The 13,358-nt window shown below is 39.9% G+C and overlaps 1 protein-coding gene across 4 annotated transcripts in view; it reads left to right on the top strand.

The window, feature by feature from the left end:
* srgap2 (SLIT-ROBO Rho GTPase activating protein 2) overlaps nucleotides 1-13,358 on the top strand; it is a 91,752-nt gene that overhangs the window by 35,668 nt on the left and 42,726 nt on the right. For 3 of the 4 annotated variants that reach the window (XM_027144343.2, XM_027144346.2, XM_027144344.2), the window contains exon 3: nucleotides 9,125-9,317. In XM_027144343.2, coding sequence (XP_027000144.2) covers nucleotides 9,125-9,317 — 193 coding nt within the window. Of the gene's footprint in view, nucleotides 1-5,195; nucleotides 7,772-9,124; nucleotides 9,318-13,358 lie in introns of those variants that run through there. The other variant, XM_027144345.2, reaches the window with a different exon arrangement.

Genomic DNA, 13,358 nt, shown 5'->3' on the forward strand with positions numbered 1-13,358 from the left:
TGGCATGACAACACGCAGCCGCTCGTTTCCTTCCTTCACCCTCCCTCTTCTACCTCCCCCTACCCTATTTCATTTCTCTCCATCTGTATCTTGCCATATGATCCCCAAGATGGTTTCCGATCACAAATGGCCATAATGAGGCTTTTCTTCATCAATTTGAGGACACTCAGTTTGAGCAACACAAAGCAGGCAGGTCAGACGGCAAGATTCATTTTTGCAGGTTTTTTTGCTTCAAGTCCGACAGTCTTGCCGGTTGTAAATTTGCGTTAAGACCGACCAATTTTTTTTTTTTTACTCTTCAAACAACTAATACAAAAGCAATAAAATAATAATAATTATATTTTAGTAAGTATTGTAAATATATAAATTGCCTAGGCCTACATACAAACAAAGGCTACGTTCTTTCTTTTAAATAAAAACCTGTGACGTCATCTATATTAACACTATTGGTTACCGGATGTCACACTCTGGCCTGTGCGTCCGCTTCGTCTCATGCTCTCATTCACTGTCAGAGTCAACGGTTCGCGTTTGGTAATGATGGCTGTGGCTGCAGTAAACAAAATGTTCGCGGTCACTGTTCAAAGTCATACGAGTTCGGGCGCCATAATACATCTAAAAAATTCATTAAAACAGCTCGACACTGCTTTAACTTGGCACGAAGTTCTGGAAAAACTGTGTCCAGCATCAAAATGAGGTTTTCAATGATGCACCTGAAGGCACAGGTTGAAGACCCAGTCAGTGACGTCACGATATGCTAATCTGTTTAAATTCATACCTACGTAATCGCCATCACCAAAATTTAACTTTTTTTTTTAAATTGAAAAAAATTTAGACCTACCTACCGATATTTTTTATTTTTTATTTATTTATTTTTATTAAAAGGATGGCCTAAGGGCCCCGAGGTGATGCAATAGTACGAGACATGGCAGTCACGCAGGCCTAAATGCAGCCATCGGACCAAAATGAACATTTCTCAGCGTAAAGCGGGTTTTACGCCGTGCTGCGACAATGTTCTTTTAAGATTATTACTCGTCACACTGTAGGAGATGATCCCATTAAAATCTTGGCTGACTATTTTGTAACAGACTAAATGCCAATGTGCTGTCTGTGTCTGAATATACAATAAAGATCCTCTTATGATGGATCTGTGATTAAAAAAAAAATTATATTCTGCTTACGTCAGAAACAGGTGAAATTTTTTTTTTTCTGTCCCTTACCATGTTTTGTTAACCTCTCAGTATTGACCCCAGATTATTTGAGCTTGATCCAATACCACTCTTATGTTTTAGGCTTTAAATTGAATGTTGTAGATGCAACCATGCCGATACCATAATGAAAAATGCTGAGTCACAGTGTCACTAAATTATAAACCAATTAGGCATTGCATTGCAACACAAAATTGGGGTGAAAAAGTAGAGTTGATGAAATTGTTTCTTTAGCTATACACATCACAGAAGCTGATCATAGATTAATACCGTTACTCTGAGAAGAGGTAAAATGCACAGACTCGTCGTATAAACCGGACCTGTCCGTTACTCCACTTAGTTCCCCTTCTCAGACTCTTGCATTTTGAACCCTATCTCTTTGTTTCCCAAGCAAAGCAAGCACACTTCCTCCCTCTTCTCAATGTCCTCCACTTCCTCTTTGTCAAGATGAATGAAGGCTTCCTCTGAGCTGCTCCAGTGACGCAAACATGCACCAGCCCCCTCTCCGGAAAGACAACTGCCCCCTTTTAGGCGTCCTGTTTCATTATTGTCATTATGGCCTTTGTAATGTGGACTGTAAAAGTTCATGGCACAAAAGTGGCTCAGAGTTGCACAATGCTGAGTGTTCTGTGACTCCACACATGTATGTATCTATGCATGTGTGTGTATGCACATGCACAGCTGTGTTCTGACTCATTATCCATTGGTGCCGCTGAAGTATAAACTCGTCTCTCCGGGCATGTTATATGTGTGTATCCTGATATTGTGCCCTGATTTCATCATGATGTATATGGGTTAACACTGCTGAATAAATAGCTGTGATTGTCCTGTCAACCCAGAAATTATCTTAATTTGTCAAAATTCAAAGAGAATCACTGATGTGCAGATTCATCACGGCTGTCTTTTGAGATCCTGCTAAAATTTGCAGCAGATTCCTGGCTCTAAATCATGGAATATATATTTTTATAATATTCCCTAACATCGCTCATTTACAATGTTCCCTGATGTTTCCAGCCAAACCCACTCTCTAGAGCTGCAACCTAACTTTTCAAGCTCCATTAAACTTTTCTATTCACCATCTAAAAAAAAAAAAAGATCAGTTTTTAAGATCCCTTTCTTCCGTATCTGTATCTGTGGGACGGAGACAGAACCCTCAGAATGGTGAACAAACATGGCAGTGCCGAACATTTTTGCTGGATTCATAGAATAGTGCCTTCACTGCATAGGTGCTGATTGTGTGTGGCAGTTTGTAGGATCTGATCTGGTTCAGCTGTGATTTTATATCAAGTATAAAAGCAGGCTTTATGAGATCTTTAATTTGCTTGGTTTTGGTCTATTAGGCCATTCTGGTGAAAATGCCACAGATAACCACTCACCAGGCATTCATTCACTTATCAGGATCATAATGGCTCTGGAAGCTATCCCAGGAACACTAGGAGCAAGGCTGGAATACAAAATCCTAGTTGGGTCCCCAGTTCATTGTGAGGACCACACACTTACACATTCACACCTAGCATAGCCAATTCACCTACTAGGAGGCTTTTGGAAGGTCTGAGACCTAGGGAGGACATGTGAAACACCTGACAGTTATTAACCTGAACTCAGGATTGAAGCAGGGATCCCTGTAACTGTAGAGTATCAGTGTTACCTGCTGCAACACTCGCCATTTCCCTGCTACTCTTTAAGCCTATTGCACCAAATTTTTCTTAATCTAGAACAATTGGAGATTCTTCTCATCACAGTCTCTTGCGTTCTTCTACGTCTTTGCATGGCTCCTTGCCCAGAGATTGAAACCCTGAGCCTGGGGAACATAATGTAACATGACAGATTTTGGGCGCAGTCTTCTAGGACAACCGGTGATGAAACTAGTGGAATGACAGTTGGGGAGATGAGGGTGGGGCTTAGTGGCTCAGAAAAGAAAACATCTTCAGGTTGCGGCATGGTAGGCTGATTTCGAGAGCACTTCTGTGCTATAGATACGTAGTATAAATGACGTGTTGATAATGTTGCTGAATGTGATATTTTCTCTCTAAAAGAGAAGAGGGTTTATTTATATCTCTGTAGTCCCACAATCTCTTTTAGGTCCAGAGGAGGAATTTTGTACATGGACAGCATATGGACACTAATGTTTTTGAACATAGAATGTGGGTGGTATATGTAGGAACATAGTACATGGGCAGTATGTGGTACAAAACATAGTACTGAACATAGTACATGGGCAGTATGTGGTACAAAACATAGTGCTGACCATAGTACATGGGCAGTATGTGGTACAAAACATAGTACATGGACAGTATGTGGTACAAAACATAGTACTGAACATAGTACATGGGCAGTATGTGGTACAAAACATAGTACATGGACAGTATGTGGTACAAAACATAGTACTGAACATAGTACATGGGCAGTATGTGGTACAAAACATAGTACATGGGCAGTATGTGGTACAAAACATAGTACATGGGCAGTATGTGGTACAAAACATAGTACATGGGCAGTATGTGGTACAAAACATAGTACATGGGCAGTATGTGGTACAAAACATAGTACATGGGCAGTATGTGGTACAAAACATAGTACATGGGCAGTATGTGGTACAAAACATTAGTACATGGGCAGTATGTGGTACAAAACATAGTACTGAACATAGTACATGGGCAGTATGTGGTACAAAACATAGTACATGGGCAGTATGTGGTACAAAACATAGTACATGGGGCAGTATGTGGTACAAAACATAGTACATGGGCAGTATGTGGTACAAAACATAGTACATGGGCAGTATGTGGTACAGAACATTAGTACATGGGCAGTATGTGGTACAAAACATAGTACTGAACATAGTACATGGGGCAGTATGTGGTACAAAACATAGTACATGGGCAGTATGTGGTACAAAACATAGTACATGGGCAGTATGTGGTACAAAACATTAGTACATGGGCAGTATGTGGTACAAAACATAGTACATGTTACATATTAAACATATTACTGAACATAGTACATGGGCAGTATGTGGTACAAAACATAGTACTGAACATAGTACATGGGCAGTATGTGGTACAAAACATAGTACATGGGCTATATGTGGTACAAAACATATTACTGAACATAGTACATGGGCAGTATGTGGTACAAAACATAGTACATGGACAGTATGTGGTACAAAACATAGTACTGACCATAGTACATGGGCAGTATGTGGTACAAAACATAGTACATGGACAGTATGTGGTACAAAACATAGTACATGGGCAGTATGTGGTACAAAACATAGTACATGGACAGTATGTGGTACAAAACATAGTACATGGGCAGTATGTGGTACAAAACATAGTACATGGGCGGTATGTGGTACAAAACATTAGTACACGGGCAGTATGTGGTACAAAACATAGTACTGAACATAGTACATGGGCAGTATGTGGTACAAAACATAGTACTGAACATAGTACATGGGCAGTACATGGCACCAAAGTTTTTGAAACAAAAACAAATGCAGCAATTTGAACTTAGTACTTGAATAGTATGTAAATATAGTTTTTAACCAAACAGTGCAACCAAAGTTTTTGAACCTAGAACAAAGGTTCTGTAAACAGAACACAGGTTAGGCTATGACACTAAAGTAATGTAGGCAAATGTATCAGTGCTTGATCTGGTAAAGCTTTCTTTATATAGAAACCTATATAGCCTTTTATGAAGGGGATGACACTGAGTCTTTAAAACAGACGAGTTAGCAATTTAGTCTTAATAAAACCAAGAGAGAGGAAGAAGCATGTGAAAGAATGGCTGTTTATAGCTGCTATAAATTACAGGAAGTCGGTTGTCTTTCTGACATTTTGCAACATCGAATGCAAGATTCATATGACAGCAGCAAAGATTCTGAATATTTTTGGTTGGGGATAAGGTCTGGTAATCAGTCTTTCTGGGAAAACAACTTTAAGATCTTCTTTATTCCATAAACCTGTAATCCATAAACCTGCAGCTGGACATCCATGGAGCTGGAGTCTGAAAGGCCTGATCAGCATTGACAGATCCAGGGGAAGTGGGAGAAGGTGATTTTGCTGTGAAAGCATACTTAAGGTCATGGGTCTTCACTTACAGACAGTTCAGACAGACAAATCCATAATGTGAAGGCAATGTTTATGGGAATCCTCGGGGAATGGCGTCGTGATTGGTTAGGTCAGGATCAGTCTGATTAAAACCGGAAAACATCTGCTTTCTTATATACGAATGAGAAAAAACTGTAATTCGGATTTTGCTTCATCTTCTTGTTTCCATCTTGCAACGATGGAGAATAATGTATTCATCAGTACTAGATGACTGTCCTTAGTTCTCCCATTATGGTATATTTGCCAAATTAAAACATCACTAAAAATGTACTATTTAGAATAATGGGAGGAGGTCATTTAGAGAAAGGAAGTATTTCACTTCACATGTTTATGAGTTTTGTTTTTCATGTGTTGTATAATACAAAGAAATAAAGAGAGATTTTTCACATTTATTAAGAAAACCATTCATTCATAGAAGGGGTCTCAGACGTCAGCATTCGGTACAGGACAGGAGTCTTCAGAACGAACGCGTTGGCTCTTCCCAATCTCTGTGTACCATTTTATATCAAGGCAGAGAAAGAAAGAGAGGCTGGTGAAGAAGTTGCTGTGAATAGCTGCTGTAAATAAGCGATTAAAGGAAGTAAAAACTGCATTGTCAAACTGCAATAAAATAGCAAGACAAAAAAAAAGAGAGAATTACGTTTCTTTCCTCCCAAATCCTTTTAATGCATAATTTAATAGCTGCACAGAAATAGTTTCTGCAGTGCCTTTTAGCGTAACCATGCCTTTGGTTTTAAGTTCCTCCCACGGTGACCGACAGAGAAGTTTTCCATTTATGATATTTTTAGTTTTTCAGGGATTTAGAACAGTGTTTTAACCCAAACCCAACTTCTCTGTTGGAGAGTTTTAAAATTGGCTTGAGAATGATTGCATGGCCACATGGGTTTCATGACAGCAGTGCTTTTGCCTTTTTTTATGAGACTTTGATATCTGTGGAAAATCTGAGCACATCTCCCCTGTGACTGTGGTGAGACTGTATCAGACTATATACAAGGTATTAGTGGAGTTCAGGCTCTAACTGCTGAGCACATGATTTTAGTACTGATTTTAGTTGTCCTTTAGGATGATTTCGCCACAACTCAACTACATTAGGCATGATGGCAAAATTAGATATAGGTACTCAACAATACCTTATGGTTTCACATGTCCCAGTTCTAGACACCTACTGATTTGTGGTCACTAAACCAGACCAGAGATCATAACAGACCTGAGGTTAAATTAATTTGCCTCCTATATTTAACGCTAACTAAGACTTTTCCTCCTCATCCTTCTACAAAAACTGTCTTCTTTAATGAAAGCAAATCCAACAAGTAGTCAGAATCCAACTGTGACATGCCGGCTGCTTGATTTGTTACGGCATATAAAGCTGGCGTGTCAGCCTGGTGAGTTTGTGTGTCATTTCTAGAAAATGTAGGATGTTTCAGAAAGACCTTGTGAGCATCTTCGGGCATTATGAGGAGACATTGACTCATTTCCTGGTTGAGTAAATTATACAGCAAGCGGCAAATTATATGTGACAGGTGTTGACAAAGCATGCAAGCCAGCAGGCCAGCCTAGTCATTATCTCACTGTAACCGAGAAACTACGGCCTGTTTTTCTTTCGTGTGCCGACCCTTTAATATCATTACTTGAAGAATGTCACCATAGTACCATAGCCAGTAGGGAAAACACTGGGTTCCTTTTAGCTGGATTTGATCTTTAAATCAATCTCTAAAACATTTGGGTCTGAATTTAGGCCAGAAACTTTTCAAAAGATTTCAACTGATGAGGCTCAACCTCTTTAACTTCATGCCAATGTTACTCTCCCTATCTAACTTTAATCAGCAACATTTTCGACAGACGTTCTTAATCTCAAGCCACTTAATGCTGATAAAAAAAATAAAATAAACCTGTCAAATTGTGGTCTATAGACCCTTTGACTGAGTCAACACTAACCGTACTGCTCAAATCCGTTCCGAAAGCATTTCCTGTGGCACCGTCTTTAAACGCCGAGCTGTAAAAACTGTTAGTGATTTTACTTGTGCTTATGAATTTCCCCAACAACCAAATAAATAACACAAATAGAAAAAAAGAACAAGTTCATTACAAGTACGTCATTACTACATCCTTTTAACAAGAGACGATGGGGGAAAAGTGGATTCGTTTTAAACCGATCACCTGCATCATTTCCTTGATAATGACCTAACATAGAGCGAGACAGACAGACAGACAGACACATAGAGAGAAACAGACAGACACGCACACACAGAGAGAGAGAGAGAGGTCAGAGACAGTGAAAATCCCACTTCTCTTTGGTGACATAGTGGAAATGCCACACTCAGCTTAAATAACAATAGTGACTGAACAGCTATCTGTGCTTTCGCTTGACTCGCACACTCCGCTCTACTGTGGCATGGGACAGCGTGATGATGGATACCAAAGTCATCAAGTTTCTCTATAGCAAAAAATGCAAAGGTAAACCCAGATTATTGAATAAGTCTGTCTTGACTGTCAAGTGTGTGTTTAAATGCGTTTGTATGGAAGTCATGTCTTCATTTCTTAAACCTCTCTCTTCGAATTTGACATTCTATTACTCGCATTATTTTATTAGTATTTTTCAATGGAGCACATTCATTAGAAATATATCCCGATTCACGTCATGTTTTTTTTTTTTGTTTTTTTTTCCCCCTGAATTTCCTTAATTGTGTTAATTGTTAATTGTGAGTTAGTGTGTGTGATTTCGGCAACATTTACAGTGTCTCCACTGGTAGTTTTTAATAGTGTCATCAGATTACAACATAGTTTCCTTTCCTAATAGCGGTGTTATGGGTGTTTTAGTCATACAGCAACTTGAGCCGTCTTCCAAGCTCTCGGGAGTTTATGAAAACTGCATAATTCAGCGTTTAAATGTCCGGCAGTTTGTAAGTGGAGTAAATTAATTTGAGGCCATGGTTCAGTGTTCTATGGGTACGAGAGCACGCTAGAGAGAGAAAAGAAGTGGGTGTGAATTAAATGGTCATAAGTTGGGATATACTTTGTCTATACTTGTTCTACAACATAGTCATGTTGACTGCACGATTCTCATTGGGCCGAAAGTGCGGTTAAAGGATTTTCTATAGCAGCGCAGATCAATCACGGATCCGTAGCTCTGGCTGCCATGTTTACATATATGCTCTTGTTCTTATACGGTTACTGTATTTACAGAAGCAAATTGGACAGCATCTGTATCGTAGATACTTCTTATAAACAGTTAAACAATAAATCTGTCCGAGGTTTTTCTTGTTTTTAGATATTAGAGTCTATAGTGTGTTGGGTTTAATAGTTTCTTTAGCATGGCATCCTGCATGTTCTCTTTGATATGGTTTTAGCGCCAGAGTGATGACGTTATTGGGCGATAATAAAGACTATAGCTGCTTAGACAACACAGCGAGTTTGAGGTTAGTTATTATTATGTATGAAACTGAAACTTGTGTTTGTTAATAAATAAACAACAGATCATCCACCTGTACACTGCTCATGATTAAACACTTGTATGGTTACGGTTGCAACTTTACTGGAAACATATAATTTACAATCTTTTTTGTGTTTAACAGCCAACATTCCACGGCGGGTTAAGTGATGAAATGTTGATGAAGAAATGACTTAAAGTCATTTAGTTCCATCTGAATGTTGTTATAACCTGAATGTTAACTCTGTGTAGCTGCCGGGGCTGCTGTTGAATTGCAGCTTGATTATGATAATACGTTAAATCCCGGTGCATGACATGTCACAACTTGAAGAAATGCCACGAAGGAATTAAGTGTCAAACTCTTTTTCCATCTTTGGCAGAGATCCGGGCTCAGCTGATAGAACAGCTCAAATGTTTGGACCAACAGTGCGAGCTCCGGGTGCAGCTCCTTCAGGACCTGCAGGACTTCTTCCGCAAGAAGGCCGAGATCGAAATGGACTACTCGCGTAATCTGGAGAAGCTGGCTGAGAGGTTCCTGACCAAGACGCGTAGCACCAAGGACCACCAGTTCAAGTAAGAACCCATTTAGAGAGATCTGCTTCCAAAGTGCTGTCTCCTTTACATCTCCTTCAAACCTGAGTAACTCTACTTATTACTCAGAAATAAATAGATGAGTCTAAGAGTTTGTAGACACCTGACCAGTCACACCCATATGTTCTTGTTGAACATCCCATCCCAGATTTATTCTCCCTTTGCCATTATATGAAGCTTCACTCTTCAGGGAAGGCTTTCCGCTAGATTTGGGAGTATGTCTGTGTGGATTTGTGCTTATTCAGCTGCAAGAGTATGAGTTGGGCTTAGAGGTAGTTTGTGCTCCTGTTCATCCCAAGGTGTTCATTGGGGCTGAGGTCAAGGCTCTGCAGGACACTCAAGTTCTTCCAATACAACCATGCTTTTATGAAACGGATTTTCTGCACAGGGACAAGATCCTTCTAGAAACGACATAAGCAGAGTACTTTGGCTGACTACGTCTAACGATAAGTCAGTCCTGCCAGTGCTAGCTACATTTTCACTCACTGACCTTGGTTTTTGAGATCTGGCAATGTCTGATCAATGTTGAAAAGACCATTGTTGCAGTAAAAACCTGAAAATCAATACACTGTACAGCCCAAAACGCTTCAAGCAAGTTGATCTTGTTGGCAAGAAATTACAAAAGAACCCACAGTCATCTGTCTTTTGCAAGTGAGAGCTTTTCCACCCTTTTATGAAAGGTCTATTTTTGAGTAAAAGAAAAGGATGTGGGAGTAATGAACAGGAGTACACCTCCTTTTTTTGTTGTTTTTGTCTTTTTACATTCATAACAGATGCCTTTACTTGTTACACGCTGCTTTTCCTGTAAGTAGGTGTGACTGGATTTTAACCACAGACCTGGCTCTTTTTGTTTTAGCAAAGGGGGCATTCCAGCTCCTGACAGTTTTGCCTCTGGCAATTACAGACAGATGATGATATTAAATGGATCATACTTTCTGTTCTCTTTTCTGTGTTTTCGGTATTTCACTTCTTTCTTTCTTAGCCCCTGCTCCTCCTTTTCACCATATGCTGTTGTCTGTTTTGTGTTTGTGTCTGTAGACTCTGGCTCTGTAGTGCTTAACAAGCTTTTCTTCACCTGCCCAGTGAAAAACGGTCAAAAAAAGGCTGCTTTTGGTTCAGTCGGGGACTCGAACAAATCGCATCTCTGTCGTAAAATTCCTGCAAAATTGCACATGTAAAGACCCTTATGTGGACCTTCAACGTTTGATGTTTGAAATGTACGAATAGCCAACAATATAACAAGTTGCGGCACATTTTTTGAAATATTGTCAAATTTTATATGATGATGATAATCTGCGTATATCAGAAGTTCCCCATTGCTACTCCACTTTACTTCAGTTCATGGAATTTCCCTTCTCTCATCCCTTTCACTTTTTAACAAAATGGTTAGTCGAATTCTCCTTTTTCTCTCTCGTATTCTTCTTTTATTTTTCCCCGGTCTTCATGGAAACTCCACAAAGGCTCTTTGCCAAGGGCACGCTGATCCCTCTGACCCACATTAAGTGTGAATTTCTGCTGTGTTCTTGCCATATCCCTCGAACCCCTTTCTCCTCACACATACAGAACCGCAGGAATCCAGCTCCAACATCTGCCGGCGTTCACAGTGAAAGCAGCATCTGCTAAGAGCATGGTGCCATGAAGGAATGTGAGGCATTTTCCAGGCTTGCTGTCAGTCAGGAGGCCTTAGGCCCCCTTGCAGGAAGGATTCTGGGTAGAGGGTGATGATTCTCCAGAGATCTCTGGCATGTGCTGAAGGGCCGAACGGTCGGCCTGCACTCGGTGCAGCTGGGCAGAACAAGGCTTAACTGCACTGTGTGAAGAATGTCTACCAAGTGTATGTGTGTGTGTTGGTCGGAGAGGTGGTAGAGGATTGATGACAATTTGGGTATTAAGACATGCAACAGCTTCTCATTTACCAGGCTCTCTTACAATACTTATGAAAAACTACAAATTCTTACAAAGTCCTGAGCACTTTCATATGAGCCATTAAGCACCACTGTGGAGTGTGAAACGACAAAGGAATTCAATGGTGAACATGACATACATCAAAACAGGCACAAATACTGTTTTTTTTTGGTCTCTGGTAAAAAAAAAAAAGAGTTAATGTAGCACGTTATAAAGTGACTGAGCTGTGGCAAGGCACGGACAGAAGAGTTTTTACACTGTAATTATGCAGGTTTGCTAAAGATTTACCAAATTTCCAGTCCAAATTCATCCCAAACAACCCGACGTTAGTTTAAGAAAAGATTCCCGTTAGACAATGAAGACACATAAGTCATCATTTTCTTAGCCATTGTGTGTAATTGTTAGCACAACATTTGTTGAGCAGCTCTGCCTCTATGGGTAGCTGCAACTCAAAACCTTTTCTTGTCAAAAGGGAAATTACAAAGGGGGAGCTAATAGTGCCACACAAACCTTGAAATCTGCTTGTGTCTTGCTTCCTGATTTAACAGCCAACATTCTAAAGTTTTAACAGCGGTTTGCTAAGATCTTTTTGTATGAATATGTAAAATCTGAAGAAAATTTGAAAGTTACCCCATTTCTCCTCCAGTCAATTCCTCCATGTACATCTTAATTACACCCTACAGATGCCTTTAGGGACAGAAAGACAGTTAAGAAAGAGGAAGGCGGGAGAGCGAAGGCTCTATTTCAGTGAATGTGATCGGCTTTGTGAAACTAGCACGAAGAGGAAGAGCTTCTTAGGCACTCGTCAAATGAGGAGTGATGTGTGTCACATGGTCATCAGCTCTGTTTAACGATCCTAGTCATCGCTGCAGGGCTGATGTTAAACTTTTCCAGTGCTTAGAGTGACCTTGTGATATGAAGATAACCTGTGTGATTTTTGGTGTTAGTGTTGGGTGAATGTTAGCTGCTAGCACAGTAAATGTTAATGCAGCATGTTGAGTAATTTGAGCTTTAAATGCAACAGAATTTATCACACGGAGAAATATTCTTCATAGTCGATTATTCAACCACATGATGTTTAGAAATCAATAACTGGACATTATAATAAATAGTGTTAGCAATCTGACATATTTACACCAAACACGACTAGCCTAGTGTTTACACAAACAATGTTGTATCTGTAGCTGGATAGAAATGATGGTTATTATTATTATGAAACCTATAATACATGCCTCTTGTTATTAACTCTTGTTAAGAGTAACTCCTCCTAGGGCTTTCGAGCCACATGCACCAAATTCGGATATGTTGTAAACCCTGGTCTGAAGTTTGCTGCTGTTACTTTTCTAAGCAATCCAAGTACCGGTACATCCAGTACCGGGTCTCAAAGTGGCCTTTTCCCCCATAGACTCCCATTATAAACTTTGGAGATTTATAGCTCGGCAAGGGTTTGAACAATCTACACCAAACTCGGCCAGTTCCTTTAGGGTTTTACATTGGTGTACTGACTGGCCTTTCAGTTGTCCCGCCCCCAAAATATGCAAAATTAAAAAAACTTTTACAACATGGACATGTGACATATCGAAACACTCAGCACAATAAGGGGAACTGGTATTCTGATGTCACGTGATGTCACGTGAAAACAAAAACATTAGCACAACATGGACATGTGGCATATCAAAACTCTGAGCCCAAGGAGGGGAATTGCGTCACAGGTTTTCGGATGATGTCACATGCTCGTCTCCACTTGCCTCCAAATGTTTTGGCACCCTAGCGCTCCACTAGATTTCACAAGTTATTATGTCTGCTTGCCTCCAAAAAGCACCGGCCTTTGCGAATACTTGCCTCATCAAACCCAACATCAAAGTTTGTTGCAACGAACTTTACAAATCTAGTTTAATTCATTTTTTTAAATCGTGGAATTTGCTATATAAACCAGTTCAGTGAAAAAGGGAGTGTAGATCTAGGGAACATTTGATATGGATAGTTCTGGCCAACTTTTGGATTTTCCCATCCCTGCTCCTTGAGGTTTTCAACATTCCTAGCCCTGCTTATTGATGTTATTGATATTCCCACTCCTGCTTCTGAGGTTTATTGATATTCTCAGCCCTGATTTTCGCA

The sequence above is a fragment of the Tachysurus fulvidraco genome, chromosome 2 (genome assembly GCF_022655615.1).
Source record: "Tachysurus fulvidraco isolate hzauxx_2018 chromosome 2, HZAU_PFXX_2.0, whole genome shotgun sequence".
Lineage (NCBI taxonomy): Eukaryota > Metazoa > Chordata > Actinopteri > Siluriformes > Bagridae > Tachysurus > Tachysurus fulvidraco.